Source organism: Stegodyphus dumicola, chromosome 11 (genome assembly GCF_044657685.1).
Source record: "Stegodyphus dumicola isolate Sdum_Otavi_A_Nest chromosome 11, ASM4465768v1".
Taxonomy (NCBI): domain Eukaryota; kingdom Metazoa; phylum Arthropoda; class Arachnida; order Araneae; family Eresidae; genus Stegodyphus; species Stegodyphus dumicola.
This window is the reverse complement of record NC_140778.1, coordinates 21,192,788-21,214,948: the sequence shown is the minus strand read 5'-3', so window position 1 is coordinate 21,214,948 and position 22,161 is coordinate 21,192,788. Positions and strand designations below refer to the sequence as shown.

The window sequence follows — 22,161 nt, the reverse complement described above, 5'->3', positions numbered from 1 at the left end:
GTATGATGAAAACGTAAATCCTTATCTTCTTATGCAGTTTAAAAAATGGAGCTAAAAAAACTGATAAGAGTGTATTACTTACTATCCATAGATCAATTCAACATTATTCTGCAATATAAGTTTTTATCTATCGAAACGGTTCTCATAAAACGTAAAATGTGGCTATTATTAAAGTCCCATCGATATAGGGAATCAGACTTTTAGGACGTTAATTTCTTTAAACAAACGGATTTTTAAAAGTAAGAGTTTTTTCATGTTAAAAATAAAGAAACATGTGAGTGTGATATAATTTTCATTCGTTAATCTTTGTTAATATTTTTATTCTTTTTTATTAAATTTTTCATGCAATTTAGCGTTATTCGTATAGTATTCTATTTATCACTTTTAGTTATTTATTTATTGCATCCTTGTGCGAAGTAAAGGAAGTCCGTACGTACGTATGTATCTATCTCGCATAATTCAAGAACGAGTAGCCGTAAAGCGTTGGAATCGTTTACATGAGACTGCTATAACATATAGTTGTGCATCTCCCTTTTTCGTTGTAATCGACTCCACCAATCGTTTATACATATATAAATGTATATATTCGCACTCTGTTACCTGGCTCTGTGATCTTAGTCTTTCTATTCTTATATCTTGGTTAACTGTGCATTTTTTTTTTTTTTTTTTTTTTGCTTTAAAAGTGATTAAATTACATAGTTATGAAGTTTCGGTTAAGATTTGTGTGCATTTATTTAATATGCATGCAATAATTTACGTTAAAATAACTTGCCGAAGAAATATAAATTTAGAAGTCAACATATAATGCTGATTTTTATTGTTTGAATTCTAATTAATATGTATGCAATAGTTGTAGAATTATCAACAAGTTGTTTAAATGCTACAAAGCCTAAAAAACTGATATTTGTTTATATTTGAAGTGCTTGGCAGAAAAGTGGATTAAGTCAGTTTCTGCACCTTCAGTGTCTTTATGCCAGTGGGACCAAAAGCAAACTTTCAGTTTTGTGCATCAAAAAATTTACTTTGTGGCCAAATTGCTTGCTTTTGCGTAGAAACTCTAATTTTAATTGTAATTTTTTTTAAATTGTTTTAACTGTGTTTGTTGATTTACGTTGATCTATATTTTTCAATTTTGAATGAAAATATTTTGAGGAACTTATGTATTTTTATCTTTACGCGAAGTGAGAACTGAATTGATTGAATGAGAAATATATCTCTAGCGAAATTCAATTCAAATATTCAATACGTTTAAATGAAATGCGGGAAAAAATGCGTATAATTTAATATTCTGTACAAGGAAATCATGTGATTTACGCATCAGATTTTTTTTTTTGTTTGTTTGTTTGTTTTTCTGTTTTTTGGAGGGTGCCACTAAAACTGGCTTTTGTTTAAATGACATTTATTTTAGCCATTTTATCCCACATTCGAATATAAATGCTACTGATTTTTTTTTTTTTTTTTTTTTTTTTTTTTTGAATGACAATAAAATGCCCTAAACAGAATATTTTTTAAAAAACTCGATTCAGATTTTTTAAATACATTGTGAAAAACATTTCTGCATATATTTTCATGTTTGGAGTGCAAACTAAAACTCTCAGAATTTTCTGTTGGCACCATAGATAGAGCGGAAGAAAAATCCTTAATATGAAGTTTCTGAGATTCTTACCATAATTTCTGGTTATTCGCCAAAACTGCTGGATTTTTCGACCATTTGACGGAAACATTTTCTGGAAATAAAGAGTGATTATTAATTATTGGATATTATTCATAGATTGCATAATTTCATTAAGAGAATTTTATAAAATAAGGTTTTATTTAAATTTTATAAAATAATTAATGAACTAAAAGGACAAAAATAATTTATCATATATTTTAACGAAACCAAGAGATTAAATATTTTTGTTCACGAAATTTATCTACAGTTTTAAATAACAAATCATAAAAGCCAGAGTGCTAATTAGCATAAACTAATTGCATTGTCAAAAATTTAAGATATTATGTTCATTAATTTATCAATAGCACCTCATGTTTTTATGATTTGTGATAAAACACTTTTTTCACTTCCCCCCCATCAAATTATATAATAGATTACTTTTAGACCAAAGAGCGTTAGCTCAGAAGAGCTATTAATTTCGTTTTGGCATTTTGCATTGATTCATTATAAATGTCGGGTCGCTTTTAAAATTCTTACCACCAAATACTATTACAGCCCTGTATTAGATTTAAAGAAATTAAATAATGAAGAATCTGCATAAATGTATGTATGTTTCTCGTAGTGATGGGAAACTTCGGTACATTCTTGTACCCGTACGAGAGTAACGGGTACAGACAAGTACCCGGTACAAAATACCCGTTACTCAAGTAACCGTTACTTTGAAAAGTACCGAAAACCGATTTCAAGTGCCGAGTACCCAAGTAACGATTTGGAGTAACGAAGTAACGAAATACCGGAGTAACGGTTTGCTGTACCGTAGTACCCCAGTAACGGTTTGCTGTACCGGAGTACCCTAGTAACGATTTGGAGTACCAAAGTACCCTAGTAACGATTTGGAGTACCGAAGTGCCCTAGTAACGATTTGGAGTACCGAAATACGCAGCTAACGATTTTGCGCACTGAAGGAACTCTGCCACGTCACCACGTGTTTGATTTTATCTGTACGGAGTAAGATCTTGAATATCAGAAAACATGTCAACTACGGAAGTGTCTGAGGAGCAGACCATTCATGGACACAAGGAGCGCATACCACCATTTCGCAAATACAACCAGATACTACTGTTCTCGTACCAAAACCGAAGTGAGCTGAACCCTCATCGATCCTCCAGTAACGAATACCGAAAAGAGACGCATATTTTCGTTACAAAGTAACGAATACCGAAAAGCACCCGTTTCGGTACAGAAGTAACGAATACCGAAAAGTATCCGTTTCGGTACAGAAGTAACGAATACCGAAAACTGCCCGTTTCGGTACAGAAGTAACGAATACCGAAAAGTACCCGTTTCGGTACAGAAGTAACGAATACCGAAAAGTATCCGTTTCGGTACAAAAGTAACGAATACCGAAAAGTGCCCGTTTCGGTACAGAAGTAACGAATACCGAAAAGTACCCGTTTCGGTACAGAGTAACGAATACCGAAAACTACCGATTTTGGTACTGAAGTAACGGGTACTTGGATGTACCGATTTTCAGTACCCGTTACAACTAAGTACCCGTTACAAAATACCCGGTTCGGTAGTACCGACTCATCACTAGTTTCTCGCATTCTGATGAAACAACGGTATCTAGAGCCATCAAATTTCGAATAACGTTCGTTTCCACCTGAATATGGGCATCTGGAAGCCCGAATTTCAAATTTGAAATTTGTTTTATTATCTATTTTGTATTTTGTAAATCTTTAACTAATTTTTGATTAAGAAACTCAACGATTTCAAAGCGAGCAATGGCAACACTGTACGAAAAAAAAAAAAAAACATTTTTATCTCCACCGCGCGAGACTGTGTATCGGAAATTCTAAAGATATGCTCATTTTAAAATTATTTTTCGATATTGCTATTGAACTGAATTTTATAGTTTAAGTGCGAAGAACATCATTCTTAATAAATAAAGGTAACACGCAAAATGTTGAAAATATGTAATATATAAGAAATGTTGAAATGCAAAATGTTGTAATATATAAGAACTGAAAGCTTTAAAATTTTCTTCCCCCCCCCATGAGTAGGGGAAATTTTGCGTTTTTGGTCTTGGTGAAAAGGGACCTTGATTACCCTCAAAATCAGTAGAGTTATTTAAGTCTACACCAAACTAAGTCCTCCTGCCCCCCCCCCGACTTGTGAATATTTCAATAAAATTGAAAACAAGTTGTTTGGCAAATTAATTCCTTCCTTGGCGACATTTTTTTACAGTGTGGAAATTTTTTATTCTGTTTTGATTTGACTACTTTTTATTCTATCGGGAAAGTTCGTAAGTTCGTGCGCATTAAGAGTATGCGTGGAATTCACCTTGACGCATTTACTAAAACAATACAATTTTGAACCTGTTGAAACTTGTCATCGTTTGACTAACATATTAATCAGTTCATCACCAACTTTCGTAAATATCGAACGCATTTTAGTACCCATAAAAGATGAATATAGATAATCAGTACAAGCGTGCTGTGCTACAGTTTTTATTTTCGTGTGGTGAATCTGCCAGGTTTGCAGCGATAAAAATTAATAGTATGCATAGTGAACACACTATTAGTGTAAGGACTGCCCAGAAATGGTTTAAAAATTTTAAAGTTGGAAAAAGAAGAAGCAGTGATGATGAACCCCGTTCAGGACGTTTTGAATTATTACAACCAAATCAAAAGATTAATTCAGGAGTTTATAGTGAACAACTTTGCCGTCTAAACTCAGAATTGATCAAAAAACGGCCACGATTGGTTAATATGAAGAAAGTGTTGTTTCATCATGATAACGCTAGACCGCATACGGCTCTAACAACGCTGCAAAAAATGAGTGAATTTAATTGGGAGCTTTTGCCACATCCTGCTTTCTCCCCAGATATTGCCCCAAGTGATTTTCACTTATTTCGTGCCTTATAAAATTTTTAACTGGGAAAAAAATTAAACTCCATACAGGATGTACACAATGAACTTTCAAGTTTTTTTGCATCAAAACCAAGTTTTTTTTAATCTTTCTACAGCAATGGCATAAAAAAGCTGCCTGTAAGATGGTGAGACATTGTAGATAACGGAGGAAAATATAAAATTGATTAAAATGTTAAATTGTGTTTTTTTATATTATTTGAAAATTTACCTAAAAATGCGCACGAATTGATGGACTGACCCAATATAATATTTTGATCACATTAACCTAACCCTGTAAGCGATATTTTTCCGTGTTTTCGTATATAAACGAGCGGAACTTCGACAATTCGATAGCAATATCTGAATGCTAACTGTAACAGCGATCGCATTAAGCGACGTTTATTGTACTCTAAGTTACCTGAAGTTAAAGAATTTGGTACAAGCAAGTTGCTACAACTGATAAAAGTATCAATATTTTATTTGGAAAACTTTATTATGTTCAATATTGTTGCATGCGTACGGGTTCGTTACGAAATGAATGCACAAGTCGGATGAAAAATGAACAAAAATTTATGATTATCACAACAAATATGGTTAAATTTCCTAAAATATTCATTCAGTATTACAATATCTCACAGTAGTTATCTTTTAACTACTCAAACGTTCAAGAGAACTTAATTCAAAACAGCTAAAGAAAGCTAATCCGCGAATTCGCTACAGTCAACAAGAGCAGTTTTCTAAACAACAACAAACTAAGCAACTGCTACGAACTGAGAGGTTTTCCTCCTTTTATAAGATTTTAAAATCGCGTGCGAGAATTTTCTAGTACTTTCTCGAAATCAAAAAGATGTATTTATTAAATGTTTAATGCACGCGCTCTTGTTAGTCCAAAGGGATTTGAATCCCGAAGGACTATTAGTTTCGTTTTGGCATTTTGCGTCGGACTCATAAATGTCGGTTCACTTTTCAAACTGTTGCCACAAAATGTTAGAGTCCTGCATTATATTTGAAGAAATTAAATAATGAAAAATCTGCATAAATGTATGTATATTTCTCGTATTGTGATAAAACAACGGTACATAGAGTCATCGAATTTTGAATAACGTAATCCTCCAACGAATATGAGCATGTGGAAGACCAAATTTGAAATTTGAAATTTGTTTTATGATCGATTTCCTATTTTTTAAAACTTTGACGAATTTTTGATTAACAAACTCAAGGATTTCAAAGCGAGCAATGGCAACGTTGTGCAGAAAAAACATTTTTATCTCCAGCGCGTGAGTCTCTGTATCGGAAATTCTAAAGATATGCTCGTTTTAAAACTATTTTGCGATATTGCTGTTGCACTGGATCTTATGGTTTAAGTGCGAGGAACATGATATTTAATAAAGAAAAGTAACACACAAAATGTTAAAACGCCCCTTTGGACGTAATTTAAAATCTGAAACATTTCAGATTTTGTTTTTGTATGTCGTCATTTTATTTTCAATTTTCCGGCTTAGCTTTCTTTTAATATTCGTCACGCGCTGCACTGTGCGGGAAATAAAACCATTTAATTTATAATTAAACTAACATTAGCTTTTTAAATTCCTAATTCGTAACAATATGAAATGACTCTTTTTCATCTTGCAGTTTCGTGAAAAGTTTAGTTTGAAAAGTGAAGCGGAAATGTCTAAATCATCATCTGAAGTAACACTAAAGCGAATGGAAACGGCTAAAACTATAGTGGCAGATGACAGAGTACACCGAGCTTTGCTTGATGAACATATAACTCCAGAAGATTGGAAAAAAGCGAGAGAAGAACTAAATGAAACACCGGAAACCAGACTAGCAGCTCTTAGAGCTTTCAAAGAAAAGGTAACAGGTAAGTGATCTAAACGTCCGACTTACGTGCGTACTTGCAAAACCTTCTTAATTTAAATGGAAAAACCATTTAAGGAATAAATAACATATACAGGGTGTGTCTAAAAACCTTCAGGGCTGAGATTAGTGTAAGAAATAGATAAGGTTGAAGTGCGGTGCACGTTGTGTCAGACTCCTGGGGTAAAAAGCCTCATCCTGCCTATAATGCCTTAAGGAGTGACATGGCTTCCTTAACATAACATGGTAAAGGTTAACTGAGAATAAATGAGCCTTGTGTTTATACGTATCCTCGAGTCATTTACTTCTGATGTCTGGAGGTGCTTCGAACAATAACGTCATGGCGAAAATCATAATATCGCATATCTAGGCAGACGCATGCTACCTTTAAAGAAATAAATAATGGAAATAAAACTTTGCTTTAATATCAGTCGAAACACTTTCCTTGCATACCTACTTTACTGCGAGACTGTACATGTTACTGAACTAATTTTCGTAGTTTTTGGAAGACACAGTGAACCGGAAGAAGGGGCTCCCAGATCTGGCTAGCTCGAGGCCGCCTTAACCCTTTCGCTGTCCTCACCTGTCGGCGAAAATTGCCCCCTTCCCCAGCGACCGTCTGTTTTTCGTAGCGTGTAATGTTGTTTTCTCTGTACATCATAACTTTCCATACGTGATTTAATTAGGTTGGTTCGTACGAAAGAACATGTCGCAAATGAATACAAATATCTATGCATTCAGTCTCCATGTTACGTCGTATTTAGCACTCATGTGCACACGTAATCAGTTCTCAGGTTTTTTATGTAGCTAGGTTATTTATTATGTTTTTAAGTGTATTTATGTATGTATTTATGTGCTTAATTAGGTCGTTCTGTTATGAATGAACATGTTGCAAAAGTATGCTAACATTTATGTATTGAGTATCCAGGTCACGTTGCATTTAGTACTCATGTGCACGCCTATTAAGTTCTCGGGTATTTAAGCATTTACTTATTATGTATTAAGTGGCATTTACGTATGTATGTATCTATGTATGTATACATGCGTTTAATTAAGTCGGGTTGTATGTATGAACATGTCGAAAAAGTATGTTAATATTTATGTATTCAGTATCCAGGTAATGTTGTATATAGTACTCATATGCACACGTAATTTGTCCCCAGGTGTTTATGCATTTAGGCATTCATTTATTATGTATTAACGCGGCAATCATGTAATTATTTATGTGTTAAATTACTTCGATCTGTATGCATGAATATGGCGCAAATGTATGCTTATATCTAAGTATTAAGTTTTCAGTAGTGGATGAATATTAAGTAAAATTATAAGGAAATAAAGCATAATGGAAAAATAATAATATCTCTGTTTATTTCTAACAGCAGGATAATTTGATAACATCTGATACAGGCGGTCCACTCCTCCCGTTTTGTTGTTGTAATCGTTTACAATTATTGGCTTTTTACAGTTCTTTTTCCGTGTTCCAACATCCATCATCGAGTTATTATGGACTGTACTCATCAAGCGTATATCCTCCTTGTCTTTATAATTCACAACCTCATTTTTTCTCTTTTTCTGCTGAGTAGACGTTGAAGCCATCTCTCACTGTCTTGTATCTTATGTAAAAAGGCGCGAATATTCATAAAAACCCGGGGCAAATTCAATTAGAAATAGAATGCCTGATGAGTGCTACCCTCTAGGAGGTATTAGAACAAACGGCTGCCCTGCGGAAGCCTTCACTTGAACGCGCTACACGCAGGATAATTTGATAACATCTGATACAGGCGGTCCACTCCTCCCATTTTGTTGTTGTAATCTTTACAATTTTGGTTTTTTTACAGTTCTTTTGCGTGTTCCAACATCAATCATCGAGTTATTACGGAATGTACTCATCAAGCGTATATCCTTCTTGTCTTTACAAATAAACATAAATAAAAACTCAAACAAGTAAACATTTAGAAAGCGTTTTAAACGTTTAAAAGTTTTAAAATGTAGAAGAACGCTTGAAGTGATAAGTGATAAGTGACGGAGGGCGGGGGCACCATCCCTCTACCATGATGGTCAATTGGTATAGCGCCATGTCCTCCTTTATCCAGAGTCCGGGTTGAGGGGCCACACGCGAGTCTCGCACAGGACGCCCTGTCCCAACGCCCAGACCCTACCGTCAGCAGTCATGCCGACAAAATGCCAACGGGGTGGACTCCCGTCCAAAGTGTCCGGGCCCAGCGTATATTGAACTCCAATAAAAAGATTACATGGCCGAACAGGGGCAGTAATACATTCGTTTGGTATCATTGTGCAGACATTACGACATGTTCGTTCATACAACCGACCTAATTAAACATATAAATACATACATAGATGCATAAATACATAAATGCCACTTAATACATAACAGGTAAATATCCAAATACATAAATACTTGAGAACTAATTGCGTGTGCACATGAGTACTAAATACAACGTTACCTGGATACTGAATACATAAGTGTTAGCATACATGTGCGATATGTTCATTCATAAGACCGACCTAATTAAGCACATTAAATACACGCCTAGATACATAAATACAAAAGTGCCACTTAAGTACATAATAAAAAGATTCCTAAATACATAAATACCTGAGAACTAAGTACGTGTGCATATGAGTACTAAATACGACATTACCTGAAAACTGAATGCTTAGATATAAGCATACATTTGCACGATGTTCATGCATACAGACAGAAGTAATTTAACACATAGGTACACAAATAAATACACATATAATTACGTGATTGCCGCATTAATACATAATAAATGAATGCCTAAATACATAAACACCTGGGCACAAATTACGTGTGCATATGAGTACTATATACAACGTTACCTGGATACTGAATACATAAATATTAACATACTTTTTCGACATGTTCATACGTACAACCCGACCTTATTAAACGCATGTATACACACATAGATACATTCATACGTAAATGCCACTTAATACATAATAAGTAAATGCTTAAATACCCGAGAACTTAATAGGCGTGCACATGAGTACTAAATGCAACGTGACCTGGATACTCAATACATAAATGTTAGCATACTTTTGCAACATGTTCATTCATAACAGAACGACCTAATTAAGCACATAAATACACTTAAAAACATAATAAATAATAACCTAGCTACATAAAAAACCTGAGAACTGATTACGTGTGCACATGAGTGCTAAATACCACGTAACCTGGAGACTGAATGTATAAATATTTGCATTCATTTGCGACATGTTCTTTCGTACGAACCAACCTAATTAAACACATAAATACACACATAGATACATAAATACTTAAGTTCCACTCAAATACATAATAAATAATTTTCCTTAATACATAAGTACCTAAGAACTAATTACTTGTGCACATGAGTACTAAATACAGCATTACCTGGGTACTGAATACATAGATAGTGAATACATAGATATTAGTATATACCGGGTGATCAAAAAGTCAGTATAAATTTGAAAACTTAATAAATCACGGAATAATGTAGATAGAGAGGTAAAAATTGACACACATACTTAGAATGGCATGGGGTTTTATTAGAAAAGCAATAATTAGCATAACAAATTAAAACAAAGCAAAGATGATGTTCTTTACAGGAAATGCTCAATATGTTCACCATCATTCCTCAACAATAGCTGTAGTCGAGGAATAATTTTGGGAACAGCACCGTAAAACATGTCCGGAGAGGTCGATCACGATACACTTGCGACTTCAGGTAACCCCAAAGCCAATAATCGCACGGACTGAGGTCTGGGGACCTAGGAGGCCAAGCATGACAAAATTGGCGGCTGAGCACACGATCATCACCAAAGGACGCGCGCAAGAGATCTTTCACGCGTCTAGCAATATGGGGTGGAGCGCCATCCTGCATAAAAATCGTACGTTCCAGCAGGTGTTTATCAGCCAGGTGCGGACGATGCGATTCTGTAACATATCGTCGTACCTCTCACCCGTCACGGTAGCAGTTACGAAACCAGAATCAGGCATTTCCTCGAAGAAAAAAGGCCCGATAACGGTACATTTTTTTAACTTTTTTTTTTTTTTTTTTTTTTTTTTTTTGGTTCTAATAAAACCCCATGTCATTCTAAGTATGTGTGTCAATTTTTACCTCTCTATCTACATTATTCCGTGATTTATTAAGTTTTCAAATTTATACTGACTTTTTGATCACCCGGTATTTGCGACATGTTCATTCATACAGACCGAACTAATTTAACACATAGATATAGGCATATATACACACATAAATTCGTAAATGCCACGCAATTGCATAATAAATTAAAACCTAAATACATAAAAACTTAGAAATAATTACGCGTGGATATGAGTACTAAATACAGCGTCACCTGGTTACTGAATTCATAAACCTTAGCATACATTTGCGACATGTTCATACATACAGACCGACCTAATTTAAACACATAAATACACACATGGACACATAAATACATAAGTGCCATTCAAATACATAATAAAAAAATAAAAAATAAATGAATAAGTAAATTTAAAAAAAAAAAATCTAAATGCATGAATACCTGAGAACTTATTGCGTGTGCATTTGAGTTCTGAGTACAACGTTACCTGGATATTGAATACATTAATTTTAGCATACTTTTGCAACATCTTCATTCGTACAGACAGACCTAATTAAGCACATAAATACACGCACATAAATAGAACGCTTGAAGCGCGTTGCAGCCGCCCACTTGAACGCGCTAGACGCGTTACGGACGACGGAGAGGTTAACAAGGTTAAAAACGCCTCAGCCTTCGAAGCCTACCCGAGAGGCGCCACTTCCCTTGGTCGACAAATGAGGACCTCACATATCTCAACGTCTCGGTTAATAAATCAACGCTTAAATTCAAAGCATATACATTGTCAGTTAAGGTGCCACATATGATCCAATCTCATATAACTTCTTCGTCAACGTCTTCTTATCTGGAAACTTAATATCCATTTTGATAACACGAAAATATCCATTTTGATCGCTATCAAATGCAATTTAACGATGTTTTTGAGTGACAACTGTACGTATAAAGGACTCTTTTGCCCGAAACGAATTATAAAACTGATTTAAAATACACTCATGTCCATAAATTAAGGATAATTCGGAGTCACGCGGAAATCGAACTCTAAAATAAATATATCACCTGTAAAATCACTACACACATCTTCAAGAATCATATGCAAATTTCGGGAAGTAACCAGATGACACCGATGGTACGTCACAATGACGAGAGTGTAAGAGAGGAAAATATAAGGAATACAGGCAAAGAAGTAAAATTGTTCGCAGGCGCTTTATAATCATTTCAGTTCAATAACCGAATAGTTATGACACAAACAACGTATTTGGATGATTTTTTACGTGGTAGAATTATCGGCCGTCTGGAATGTGGGCGTACCCAACTGGAAATATCAGACGAACTTGGAACTGCACAGAGTGTCATCTCCAGGCTTTGGCAACGATTCCAAGATGATGGTAATGTGAGTAGACGTTACAGCACAGGTCTCCCCAGAGTTACAACGCCGAATGAGAACCGGTATTTGGCAGTTACTGCCAAAAGAAACAGACGGAGCACAGCCTCAGACCTGTCTCGTCAGCTCTCTTCAGCCACTGGTACGACAATTTCAAGGCAGACCGTGTACAGACGCTTAGGGCAGATTGGTCTGTATGCTCGTAGACCTGTCAGTTGCGTTCCACTTACTGCAACTCACTGTCGCCTGCGATTAGCCTGGAGTAGAGAGCATGCATTGTGGACACCGCAACAGTGGGCTTGTGTGATGTTTTCCGACGAGTCCAGGTTTAACTTGCAGTCTGATTCTCGCCGGACTTTCATGTGGAGAGCTCCAGGTACCCGTTACCACTAAGAAAACATCATTGAACGGTACCGTTACGGTGGTGCAGGAGTGCTTGTTTGGGGTGGAATTATTCTGGGTACCAGAACTGACCTGCATGTTCAAATTGGAACCATGAGAAGCCAAATCTATCGGGACGTCATTCTGGAACAACATGTACGTTTGTTTCGCTCCGCCATGAGCGCACAATTGGTGTTTATGGATGACAATGCCGTCCTCACCGTGCAAACATCGTAAGCGAATGCCTTCAATCGGAGGATATCACCCGTATGGACCAGCCAGCATTCTCACAGGACTTGAATCCAGTAGAGCACGTGTGGGACATGCTTGGTCGACGAGTCGCAGCCCGTCAACCTCCTCCTACAGGTCTACCGGAACTTCGGAGTGCATTGCTTTTTGAGTGGTGTAATATCCCCCAAGATCAGATCGATAATTTGATACTCAGCATGCCTAGGCGTTGTACGGACTGTATTGCATCGTCTGGGAGACATACAATGTATTAACAATCATACCAACCATGTAATATTGGATTTTTGTAAATAGGGTTTTTTTTTTTTTTTTTTTTTTTTTTTTTTTTTTTTTTTTTTTTGTAATTTGCTCCAGGGAGAAAAAATTGCTCATATTTTTAATAATATCAAACATATAGCATCTTTTTTTGCTCTTTACCTTTTGTTTAATAAATAAGCTTTACAAATAAGACAAATTTGTTTTGCTTCTAACTCTTCCTTTGCCTGATTTTGCATTATCCTTAATTTATGGACATGAGTGTAGATTCAGAATTTTTTTTTCATAGAGTCGTATGTATGTATGTATGTATGTATCTGGCATAACTCAAAAACGAGTAGCGTCACAACTTTGGAATTTTGTATACAGGACTGCTATACTATGTAGATGTGCACCTCCCTTTTTGGTTGCAATCGACCGCACCAAAAGTATATAAATATATGTATATATATATATATATACAGGGTAATCCGAAACTGTATGTCAAAAATGTAAAGGCAGGTAGAGGGGACCTAAATAAGCAGATTTCGTGTAGGAAAGTGTGTCCGGTAATGCCGCGTTGAGCCAGTAGAGAGCGCTAATGAGCACGACTTATAAAATCGCTGCGCTAGTTGGATTATTCTTTTTAGACACAGTCAGAAGTTTCGCCTCCGCGGACTGAAATCCCAGTTTCGAAAGACAGAAATCTACCATCAAAATCCGCTCGGATGCTACACCAGCTAAACAGGATTCTACGACGGATGAAAATCTACGGACGATAGCTCTCAAATTTCTAGATTTTGTGGAAAAATGCAAGAAAATAGAGTCTCTGCAGGAATTGATGAAAATGGACTTGTAATTTATCCTATTCCGCTGTAAGATGAATTAGCTTGTTTGCCTTCGTTTTTGCTCTGCTGCCTTGTGCTGCCCCCTCCCCCCTTTGATACCTCCATCTCCTGACGGAATCTACTTGCAGATTGGTATAATGTGATGCGCCCTCGTGGCAGATTTTATCGAGCCAGACACGTGGCCTTGCGCTGCATTCAGGCAATATTTCATCAGTCAGTCAGTCAGTCAGTACACCAATGCGTTACACCAATGCGGAGCTTGCCGATAGTACAAAGAAATGAGTTAACTCTTCAAAGAATGTACAAGGAGCGATTTTACAGGGAGGTCTTACTTAAACCAGCTGTTCACAGACGAATGTGGTTCCAGTACAATGGAGCCCCATCTCACTTCATCCCGAACGTCAGGACTCACATGGACACTACGACCAGCATTGGTCAGGACGGAGAGTGCCAGTTTCCTGGCCACCTCGTTCTCCTGATTTAACCTGCTTGGATTTCTTCTTTTTTGAGTCATATGAAAGACCTCGCGTACGGGAGTTCTGTCACATCTGCAGAAGATCTTGTTTTCCTCTTGTTGCTGCTGGACATGTGCTCGACATGTCTGACGTCTTTTCTATTGTACACCAATCCGTGCGCCGCCGCTGTGAATCTTGTATCGCTGTTGGTGGCCGCTCTTTCGAGCACCTATTGTAAACTGTTTTATTGTAATTTTTTTCTTTTGTCTTTACTTATCTTTTCAGTTTCCCGTGATAACGTGCTATAAGTCTAATTCTGTATATGGTATTCTGCATGTATTGTTTATATAGTAGTCTCAAGCGTGTACATAGCAATCTCGAGGATATCGAAAATGTACTGTATCTGCGACATGTATAGTTAAATGCATAACAATGTGATATTAGCCAGGTATCTGCAGCGTGCGTAAGCAGTATTTACAATGTATCCAGTATTATGAGTAACATATCAACATTAAGTGTACTTAGCATTATCTATTCTGTATATAGTTATCCAAAGTTTATTCTGTATATGGCATTCTGTATGTACTCTGTATATAGTAGTCTAAAGCGTGTATATAGCAATCTCGAGGATATCGAAAATGTACTGTATCTGCGACATGTATATTTAAATGCATAGCCATGTAATATGAGTCAGGTATCTGCAGCGAGTGTAAGTAGTATTATCAATGTTTTCAGTATCATGAGTAGCATATCTACATTAAGTGTACTTGGCATTATGTATCCTGTATGTAGTAATCCCAAGTTAGTCCAATATTAGTCTTAAATTTTACTGTTTTTGTTTTACGTTTACCAGTTTTGTATCAATGCAGCTTTGTACTTCTAAGTATTTTTTTTTTATTTTTCGTCCAAAGGGATTTGAATCCCGAAGGACTATTAGTTTCGATTTGGCATTTTGCGTCGGACTCATAAATGTCGGTTCACTTTTCAAACTGTTGCCACAAAATGTTAGAGTCCTGCATTATATTTGAAGAAATTAAATAATGAAAATCTGCGTAAATGTATGTATATTTCTCACATTGTCATAAAATAACGGTACATAGAGTCATCGAATTTTGAATAACGTAATCCTCCAACGAATATGAGCATGTGGAAGACCAAATTTGAAATTTGAAATTTGTTTTATGATCGATTTCCTATTTTTTAAAACTTTGACGAATTTTTGATTAACAAACTCAAGGATTTCAAAGCGAGCAATGGCAACGTTGTGCAGAAAAAACATTTTTATCTCCAGCGCGTGAGTCTCTGTATCGGAAATTCTAAAGATATGCTCGTTTTAAAACTATTTTGCGATATTGCTGTTGCACTGGATCTTATGGTTTAAGTGCGAGGAATATGATATTTAATAAAGAAAGGTAACACACAAAATGTTAAAAAACGCCCCTTTGGACGTAATTTAAAATCTGAAACATTTCAGATTTTTTTTTTATTTTTATTTTTTTTTAACTTATACTATCAGGAATGTCATATGTATTCAAGGTAGTCCTTTGTATTCTCTATCTAGATGTGACTTTGTAATCTTTTTTTTTTTTTTTAATTTAGACTTAATAAATGTCTGCAGGGCGGACATCATACTGCAAGGGCTTGTTCCCGGTCAGTAGTCCTCCTTAGCAGTGTAAAAGTAAAAAAAAAAGTAATCCCAAGTTTATTCTGTATATAGTAGTTGTAAGCAGTATTATCAGTGTATTCAGTATTATGAGTAACATATCTACATTAAGTGTATTTGGCATTATGTATTCTGTATATAGTAATCCAAAGTTTATTCTGTATATGGCATTCTTTATGTACTCTGTATATAGTAGTCTAAATCGTGTATATAGCAATCTCGAGCATATCGTAAATGATCTGTATCTGCATCACGTATTTTTAAATGCATAGCCATGTAATATGAGTCAGGTATCTGCAGCGAGTGTAAGTAGTATTATGAATGTTTTCAGTATCATGAGTAACATATCTACATTAAGTGTACTTGGCATTATATATCCTGTATATAGTAATCCCAAGTTTGTTCTGTATATAGTAGTTGTAAGCAGTATTATCAGTGTATTCATTATTATGAGTAACATATCTACATTAAGTGTATTTGGCATTATGTATTCTGTATATCGAATGCATATTCAAAATTAATCCTCAGCATAAGTACTAAACTGCACACAAATGTGTGCTTAATGTGCTAGTTATGTGTATCTTTCTTCCGCTAAGCGTATGTACCTCCTTTATTAATAGTGTGTACGTGTAATGTATGTGTTATGTTAATGTTTTTTTAATGTGTAACCAGTATGTTATGTAATGTATACCTTGCAAACCTAAAATCTGTAATACAACATGTATCTCTCATCTGCCCCTGTATGTCAATGTAATAACTTTTTTAAGATCTCAATAAACTCCCGGTAGATAGGGGAGGCCGCGGGACATATGCCTGTTTACCTCTGTTAAACGCCAGGCGTCCCCGTCCTCCGTCACCTGTCACCTGCTTTACGTGCTACGCTTTAATGTTAAATATTTGCATAATCGTCTGAAGTAACGGCAATCGTCGTCAATAAAAGGTGGTACTTTTCTTGGTAGCGACGCAGTTCATTTTCAGTTCGAAGCAGAGCAGACTTTCCTAGAGAAGATTTGAGGGGGATGGTGGTTTCCAGTCCAGTCCAGTCTGGGTTCCAGTCCAGTCCAGTTCAACTGAAATGGGGATTTATGCCAGAGGGACCAGACGGATTTTTGTTCTTATGAGATATGTTGTTTTCCTCAGTCGCCGAATAGCTGACAGTTCAAAGCACTCCTAAGAATTTGAATGTGCGGGTATTTTTCCACCTAAGATGTTAAGTTTGTTCACGATGTTAAGTTATCATCATTTTGGAAAATTTAGTTGAATAAAACTTTAAGTCTGGACAAGGTTTGTGTTCTTCAGAAAATTAAGATTCGAGATCAGATATATAAAATAACATTAACATAGGTTTTAACGTGAAGGAACAACAGCGACATTATCGCACACACATTTCTATACGAAATCTGCTTACTCAGGTCCCCTCTACCTGCTTTTACATTTTTGACATATAGTTTTGAACCACCCTGTATATGCAGGGTGATTCTAAATTGTCTTTGCAAATTAAGAGGAGTGATAGTAATCATCCAGATAAGCAATGATTATCATAGAACATAGGGTCGCATTCTACTCTGAGAGGCAGAAAAGATGAATATGAGAATTCCAACCTAAACTTACAGCAGTGTCGGAACAGCAAATGAACGAGATCAAAAGTTGAGCAATCAGTTTAGTGAAAAACTCACATTGAGTGCACAAAACGGATAAAACCGAAAAATTGGTGTTCGAGTCTTAATTCGAGCTCAGATTTTTATGGCAAACACTCAAATGCACATTTATAGTTCGCAAAGTCTCAACCCCGCAAACAATTGCAACAAGTTAATTATCTAATCAAGGACTGAATATTATCAACTCACTCAAACTCAAGTTGGGTTTGATACTATCAAGGCAGCAGTTCCCCCCCCCCGTTCGCCATCTTCTATCCTATTCTCCTGGACTTACTGTGCTGCGCTCATTCTACTTGAAGCCCCCTTCTATGGGACAAGAAGTTCTTACAGCTGGAACACAGCATGAACTTTTCATTCTAATCTCGGCATACAACGGAAGTTGGAGATAGTTGATAATATTCAGCCCTTGATTAGATAGTTAACTTGTTGCAATCGTTTGCGAGGTTGAAACCTTGCCAACCAAAGATGTGCATTTGAGTTTTTGCCATCAAAGTCTGAGCTCGAATACAACTCAAACGCCAAGTTTTCGGTTTTATCCGTTTTGTGCACTCACTGTGAGTTTTGTGCACTCTCTGAGAGTTTTGTGCACTCTCTGTGAGTTTTGTGCACTCTCTGTGAATTTTTTACTAAACTGGTTGCACAATATTTGGTCTCCTACATTAGCTCTCGCAAAACACTGCTGTAAGTTTAGGTTAGAATTCTAAATATTCCTCTTTTCTGTCTCTCAGAGTGGAATGCGACTCTACGTTCTACGGTAATCGTTGCTCATCTGGATGAGTCGTAGAATCACCCTGTATATGCCCACTCTGTTACTCGGCTCTCAATGAGCTCAGTTTTTATTATTCATATGCGTCGGTGAATTGTGCATTTCTTGTTTTAAAAATGATTGAATTATGTTGTTCTTATCTTCCGGTTAAGGTTTTTAGACCTTTAGTAAATCTATTTATTAAAGGCTACCATTACTCTTAGTAGGCTATTACGTTACTTTAGTAAATTTAGCCGCATATAAACAAATTTAAAAGTTGTTTAAGAGCGGCTAAGCCTAATTATTTTTATCATAGCAGCCATATTTGTTTACATTTGATTTCGTTACATCAGTTTGGTTTCCGCTGGATGCTACGCCCAGGGACATATGTTCCCCTTTGCCCTGCTCTAGCTACGCCCCTGCTCGTTCTACGTTTTTAAAGAAAGCTGGTTTGTGCTCGTTCTACGAAACGTTACATATGGGGAGAGCCACAAAAAACGCCCATGCAGCCAACGCATTCGTCGCAATTAGAACACCCCGGACCAAACTACCAATGTTCAGCGGCTTTACCGCTCGGCTCCTGATGGGTCATTTTCAAACGGAACCACACCACGAGTAGGAAAATTAATGACTTCTATACTATAAAATTTATTTACAGATCTATTGTTATTTTGTACTTTAGCTACCTTGTACTAAACATAAATGTTTTTTTTCCTTATTAATTTAAAAATATATATAAGCAAAATAAGCTCGAATAATTCGAGGTCATGGCTTTACCAAAACTGAATATTGCTAATTTTCAATAATTAATATAAAGAGTGTTTTAAAATCGAAGCACAATTTTTGGAAGGTCATACGACAAATGACGTCAGACCCTGCCATTTTTAATTAAATTTCCTTTTATAAGTCCTTGTAAAAGATTAATGGGTGGCTGTTGCCACTTAATTAGAAGATGTGATCAGTTTTCACTGTCTAGTTATAAAGAAAAAAGCGGAAAGTACTTGAATATGATTTGCGCACATGAATATCAGAACCATTTCTATTTGCGTAAAACGGTATAATTATTTTTATATGTAAAATGTATATATAGCACAAATCAAACTATGGAAAAATTTAGATTTTAATGTGTACTATTAAATAATAACAAATTAGGTAAGCCGCGCTAAATCGTCTGTGAAAAACCGTTTCTTTTTTTATTTGTCTAATTTCTTTTATACATCGTTTATTTATTATAGTATTTGAATAGAACATGTGGCAACGATTAGATAATTCTTCAGATTATATAATTTTTGTGCATTCTGAGTCATAAAATGAATGAGATATAACGCTGTTAAAGGAACCTAGCGCCAGAGTCTGGCTATGGTAAACAAATATAGTGAATTTTAAATAAGAGAATTTATTCTATTCTGGTTTATGCGCTATCGACGAAATAGGTTTAACTCAAGCCAATAAGTTCAAATGAAATGCAAGACAAATGCATATAATTTAATATTCGGTACAAGGAACTCATGTTTTTCGCGCATCAGATTTTTTTACTTCCTTTGAAGTAAAGGAATTATTGTAATCACGAAAAACTCCCCGTCTCATATTTCAACGAAAATATCCATTTTGACCGCTATTGAATTCAATTTAACGATGTTTTTGCTTGACATCTGGCCGTTAGAACAGAATGAAGGAATAAATCCCAAACGGATTCTAAAATGGATTTAAAATGAATTCAGAAGAGATTTTTTTTTTTTTTTTTTTTTTTTGTGACACACATTTGTATGTATGTATCGCATAACTGAAAAACGAGTAGTCTAAGAACGTTGTAATTTTGTATATAGGTCTGCTATAACATGTAGTTGTGCACCTCCCTTTTTGTTTCAATCGGCAGCACCAAACGTATGTATACTCACTCTGTTACTTGGCTCGGTGAGCTGAGTATTTTTTATTCTTATATGTTAATAAATTATGTATTTTTTACTTTAAAAATAATTGAATTGTGCTATTCTTATCTTACGTTTAAGGTTTTTATGCCTTTAGCTAATCTGCATGCAATAGCTGTAGAATTATCAGCAATTTGTTTAAGTGCTGTAAGCCTAATTTTTGTTGTTTAAGTGCGGTAAGCCTAATTTTTGTTTACCATAGCAGCCACATTTGTTCATATTTGAAACTTAGCAGAAGAGTGTTTTATGTCAGATTATGAACTTTTTTTTATTTTTTTTATTTTTATTTTTATTTTTATTTTTATTTTTTCCCCCGAAGGAGACGAAAGAAAACTTTCAGTTTTGTGCAACGAAAAATTTGCCTTTTTGCTGGCTTGCCAAATTGCTTGTTTTTGCGTAGAAGCTCTAATTTTAATTGTAATTTTTTTTAAACTCTTTTAACTATATTTGTTTGGTGTTTTATTTATTTATTTATTTATTTTCTATATTTTTCCGTTTATAATGAAGATATTTTGCGGTTTTATGCATTTTTGTCCTTGCTCCGAAGTGAGAACTGAATTCATTGAATGAGAAATCTGTCTTTAAGGGGTGTTGGAACCCCAAAATCTTCAAAAAAATTGCGATTTCGGATTTTTGCATTTTCAAATTCTCTACACTTTTATCTTTCTAAAAATACCATTCTTTAATATCTAGGAAAATTAGAACTGTAAAAAAAATCTAGTTTTAATTTGTCATCTACTGCTTTGATCAATGAGGATTTTTACATAAAACCGTGTTTTTCTCCAAACGTGATTTTTGTATACTCGATGTATCTTTTCTCAGGAACTACTGCTCACAGGTATCTAAACATTTTATGGCTTATTTATTAGGTTCCCTAATATTTACTGAAATGAGCTTTTTGTAATAAACTTAGAAAAAAATATTTTTTAAATTTTTTTGTGTGAGAAAAGTGCTAAATTTTACTACGCCTAACAAAATACTCTGTAATTTACTCTAAATTTCAAAATGTTTCAAAAGCTCATTTCAGTATAATCAGATAGGTATACTTTAATTACAGAACAAATTTCAAGCTTGTATTTACAGCAGATTTTGAGAAAAGGTACATCAAAAATGGCCAATTTAACATTGTCGGTATAGGGGTTTCTGATACCCCTATGAAGTTCGAGAAGATAAGTTTTAAGGAAATGCAACAAAAAATGAGTATTATAAAATATTCTGTACAAGAAAGTCGTATTGTGCCCGCATCAAATTTTTTTTTTTTTTTTTTTTTTTTTTTTTGTGTGTGTGTGTGTGTGTGTGGAAATTTTGTTCGGTTTCGTTGCAAAATAATGTATTTCTGCTAAAATTTCCCCTGTCTTTTTTCTATTATAGGTAAATCCTACAAGCACAAATTTGAAAATTGAATTTAAAATTTAAAAAAAAAAAGATATTTTTTGTATAACAGTCGTTGGAATTCGGTAAACAACAAAAAGAACTCATACGAAAATGGCAACATAGGAAACTAAATTTTTAACATGCGCATGGTTGTCTGAATAATTTATATGCCCATAATAATTTATGCGCTTTTGTGTGTGTATATGAACAAAATGCACACTTAAGCGTAATATAAAACCTATAAACTTTCAGACTTTTTTATTTATTTATTTATTTATTTTTGATGAAGGCAATTTTTGTTTGTAAATGGATTGAGGACATTGAGGATTTTACACGTCTTGCAACATGAAATTGCACATGAAATTGCAACAGGAAACTGCACATGAAATTGCAACATGAAATTGCAACATGAAATTCCAACTAAACCATTCGAAAAAATTGCCTTTGATATCTTGCAATTTGGTAATCAAAATTACTTAGTAGTTATCGATTATTACTCTAAATGGATTGAGGTTTCTAACATAAAAGATAAGACAGCAAATGAAATTATGATAAAGTTAAAATGCATCTTTGCCAGTTATGGTATTGCAAATGAAGTCGTTTGCGACAAAAATCCCTGTAATAGCTACTTATTTAAGAAATTTGCTGAAGATTGGGATTTCAAACTTAAATTTAGTAGCCC

The 22,161-nt window shown here is 35.0% G+C and overlaps 1 protein-coding gene across 2 annotated transcripts in view; it reads left to right on the top strand.

Annotated features, from left to right (window-relative positions):
* Window positions 1–22,161, top strand: part of LOC118205540 (retinaldehyde-binding protein 1-like) — a 140,458-nt gene that overhangs the window by 35,979 nt on the left and 82,318 nt on the right. The window contains exons 1-2 of one of the 2 annotated variants that reach the window (XM_035377824.2): window positions 111–239; window positions 6,199–6,430. In XM_035377824.2, the coding sequence (XP_035233715.1) occupies window positions 6,235–6,430 (196 nt within the window). In that variant the 5' untranslated portion in view covers window positions 111–239; window positions 6,199–6,234. Of the gene's footprint in view, window positions 1–110; window positions 240–6,198; window positions 6,431–22,161 lie in introns of those variants that run through there. The other variant, XM_085826572.1, reaches the window with a different exon arrangement.